General features: G+C 34.9%; 1 protein-coding gene across 1 annotated transcript in view; it reads left to right on the top strand.

Annotated features, from left to right (window-relative positions):
• LOC106881065 (leucine-rich repeat-containing protein 70-like) overlaps window positions 1-3,636 on the top strand; it is a 52,496-nt gene extending 48,860 nt beyond the window's left edge. Inside the window, exons 11-12 of the mRNA XM_014931277.2 lie at window positions 537-608; window positions 2,676-3,636. Coding sequence (XP_014786763.2) covers window positions 537-608; window positions 2,676-2,694 — 91 coding nt within the window. The 3' untranslated portion in view covers window positions 2,695-3,636. The remainder of the gene's footprint in view (window positions 1-536; window positions 609-2,675) is intronic.
• The last annotated feature ends 292 nt before the right edge of the window (window positions 3,637-3,928 follow it).

The following is a 3,928-nucleotide window of genomic DNA, read 5'->3' as shown; positions in this document are numbered from 1 at the left end:
GGGAACCGGTATTGAGGAAGGATAGAAAAATAATAGATTTATAAGCCCTAAAATTCACTCCATAATTGCCCACGAGCATATGACGTAGTGGTTAAGAGCGCGGGCTACTAACCCCAAGATTCCGAGTTCGATTCACGGCAGCGACCTGATTAATAATAGTAATAATAATAATAATATAATAATAATAACATCGTTAGGAATGAGAACCCAAGTTCAAAATTTCCCCAAGACACCTGACGAAGGCTGGAGGGTATATCAGCCGAAACGTTGTGTTAACAACAAACAAGATGAGGACAAATATCCGTCAAATGTAAATAATGTTTTTCTTCTTTCTGTATTCCTGTTCTTGTTCATTTTAGTTCCCCATCATCGACATCATCATCATCAGCAGCACAATCATTCCCAACGCCATCATCATCATCATCATCATGATTATCATTAACTGTTTGTTTTCTTTCATCTAATTGCTTACCCATGAATATTTAATATTTTAATATATCTCTTCTGTACAATTTATCAACTTACTTATTTTACAGAGACCTCAGTAATAATGATATCACAAGTATTGGCGTAGGAATATCCCAAAATATTCACAATTTAAAGAACTTGTAAGTTGGATCAGTCTTGATACTCTTTGACTAATGATATATTTCTCAATATTTAATGTGTTTTCTTTCTTGTTGCCTGTCTGTAACTGTGTTACTGTCTCTTTCCACATATGTGTGCGAATGCATGTATAAATGTGAATATGCTTAAATGTTAGCGTTTGTATGTAAACATAAGTGTGAATACATTTCCGTGTTAATGTATGGTGTGAATGTAAGTGGTAGGAATGTAATTGTGCGTGAATATGAGTGTGTAAATATGAATATGCTTGAAGATGATTGTCTTTGATCGTAATTGTGTAACAGTGTGCATAAGTTTGTGTGTATGTGTGAATATATATGTTCATGTCTTGTTGTAATCTTCTGTCAAATGATGTCCACTCCGGTATAGCAGTATAGTTAGTTAGACAAGTAAGAGATGACTATCTATCTATGACCAACTGACGACTGCTCGACGTCACCGTATTTGTAGCGACAAACACATACCACTCGTCACGTGAAGGGGTGTTCCATTATTACTATTATCCCAATAACATTTCCCGTTTTAACTTTTTCTTAGGGAGTGTCATTTTATTTCTTTTATTAGCAATAATTTTTACATTATCCCACCTCCCCTTTTTCATATAGTTAAAATTTAATATTTTTTTGTTTGGCATCCACTTCCAGGAACTCCGTACATTTTCTTTTGCTTGTGCGTCTGAGTTCAATTATTTGTAGTGGCATTGGTACTTGAAATGTATCATATAACCATTCCATTGGTTCTTCCATTCTCTTGGGCCTGCTCTCAACGAATCTTTTTTTAGTTGATTCATGTGTCGCATATATACCCATTTTCTTCCTTTTACCATGTATAACATTTTCCCTATGTGTTTGGTAATCATGCTATCTTCCCAACTTTATTCTCCATTCTTATATGCCCTCACAAATGCATTTTCACCAATTTTGAAATATCTTGCTGTTTTATCCATTGCAATTTTCATTTTCTTATCAAGTAACAATTTGTCAATGACTGATTTTATTTTCCTTGCAAACATCAGCTCTGCTGGTGACATACCTGCTGTAGTACTTGGATTTGATGTCACAAGGTGTACTCTTAAGAATTGTAGTAGAGCTACCTCATCCGTGACTTCCTTATTCAGCCTTATTAGGGCTCTCTTGAACATATCGACAAAGTGTTCTGCTTGTCCATTAGATCTGGGATGGTATGGACGCCATAGTTACATGTTCTACAGCGAACGTTTTACAAAACTTTTTAAACTGAAAAGACACAAATTGCATTCCATTGTCACACGCTATTGCATGTGGGACACCAAATCTCACAAACAGCTCATGTAGGAAATTTTCTCGGTTGAGGAAGTTGGTTTTTTGCACTTACAAATTTTTGGCCACTTAGAGAAACTATCTACTACTACTAAGTAGTATCAGTATGTTTAAGGGACCAGCGAAATTGATGTGTAGCCTCAACCATGGAACATCTACTTTTGGCCAAGGTTCACTTTTTATCATTGGTAATTTTGCCACTAGAGCACATCCTCTGCAGCCTTTCACTAAAGTTTTGATTTCTCTATCCATTTTTGTCCAGTACACATAGTTACGCATTAATGATTTCATCCTCGAAACACCAGGATGTCCAACATGAAATTCCCTCAACATTTTCTTTTGCAAAGTTTTAGGTATTACTACTCTCTGTGTTTACGTCAGTACGCCATCACAAATTGAGTACAGGTTCACATCTTGGTTTCGTTTCACACCAATCCTGTTCCACAGTATTCTTTCTATTTCTGTTATGAATTTGTCCTTTTCTGCATTTCGTTTTGTCTTCAAGGGTTACCAGTAATTCGTGTAGCACATTTCACGTTACATTTTTATTTTTCCTTCTGATCTTAATGCTGCAATTACTGTATTTTTGAAAGGCTTGCAGTGTTTCAGTATCAGTCTGGACAAACCATCTGTGTGCCCTAGTTTCTTTGAGGGTAAAAATTCTATTTTGTAATCATAATCATAATTCAATAATGTAGTACCCAATTGCTGTAGTCTATTCACTGTGTGTGTTTTGTATTCCTTTTTTAGAACCATATACTGGCAGTAGAGGGCGATGGTCCATTTGTTGACAGAAACTTCTTCCATGAGTACATCTATAGAATGTTTTCACACCAAATATGATTGCCAATGCTTCCTTACCTATTTGTTCCTTTCAGCTGGTAATAAAGATCATGACGCATGGGCTCTAGCCTTTTAACTCCCAACGTCATATTTGTACATCATAACAACTGGTATCTCTAGCCAGTATAATATCCAACTTTGAATCAAAATGTGTTAACGATAAGTTTGATGTTAAAATATCTTTTAATTTGTCAAATGCCTTCTGGCACTCATCAGTCCAGCACTATTTTGCATTTTTCTATAACAAATCATTTAGCGGGGCCCTTATACTGTGCATATTGGGAATATAAATTTGATAGTAATTTACTAAACCCCAAAATATTTGTAGCATAGTCACATTATTTGGTGTGGGTATATATTTTTATTGCAGTTGCTTTGGATGAATCCGGTTTCCGTCCATTTTTATCTATTATCTAGCCCAAGTATTTAATTGTTTTCAAAAAGAAATCACATTTTCTTCACGTAACTTAAAACAATATTCTTTTAACTTTGCACATGCCTTCTTTACATTCTCTACATGTTTGTGTGATTCGCTTATTATTAGAATATCGTCTAAATTGGCCATAGCAAAATAATAGTCACCAGCATTGTATTCATTACTTGCTGAAATATGAAAGGAGCCACATTTACACCGAAGGGAAGTCGCTTGGTTTGTATTAAAGGTTAATAAGTGTGAGCATTCTTCTTTTACTTGGATTTGTAAATATTCCTCCAAGAGATATTTTTTGGGGAGAAGAATTTCCCACCATTCAGTTGTGCAAACACTTCCGCAGGAGTCGGCAATAAGTAGTTATGTGAGATTAAGCAATCATTCACCCCCATTGAAAAATCTGCACAAACTCTTAACATATTTTTTTTTTTTTTACGTAGACCATAGTTGCTGCCTAATCTGAGTGGTTCCATCATCTCGATTATTCCTAAGCTTTAAAGTCTTTCAAGTCCCCTATTTATTTGTTCTACTGCTGCGAATGGTACATTCCATTTTGGTTTAACCCATTAACTGCCAATTTTTTAAATTCATATTTTGTGGCTTTGTCAGATGTCTTAGGAGTTAAAATAATATATAGTATTTAAATTTTCTTCAAATGTGAATTATTTTGGAAATTACGATACATTTTTCAAAAAGTCCCAAATGGGGATCGCTGAAAAAACGCATATTT

The sequence above is a fragment of the Octopus bimaculoides genome, unplaced genomic scaffold, assembly GCF_001194135.2.
Source record: "Octopus bimaculoides isolate UCB-OBI-ISO-001 unplaced genomic scaffold, ASM119413v2 Scaffold_145795, whole genome shotgun sequence".
NCBI classification, from domain to species: Eukaryota; Metazoa; Mollusca; class Cephalopoda; order Octopoda; family Octopodidae; genus Octopus; species Octopus bimaculoides.
Note: the sequence above shows the minus strand (reverse complement) of the source record. Positions and strands in the feature narration are given on the sequence as shown.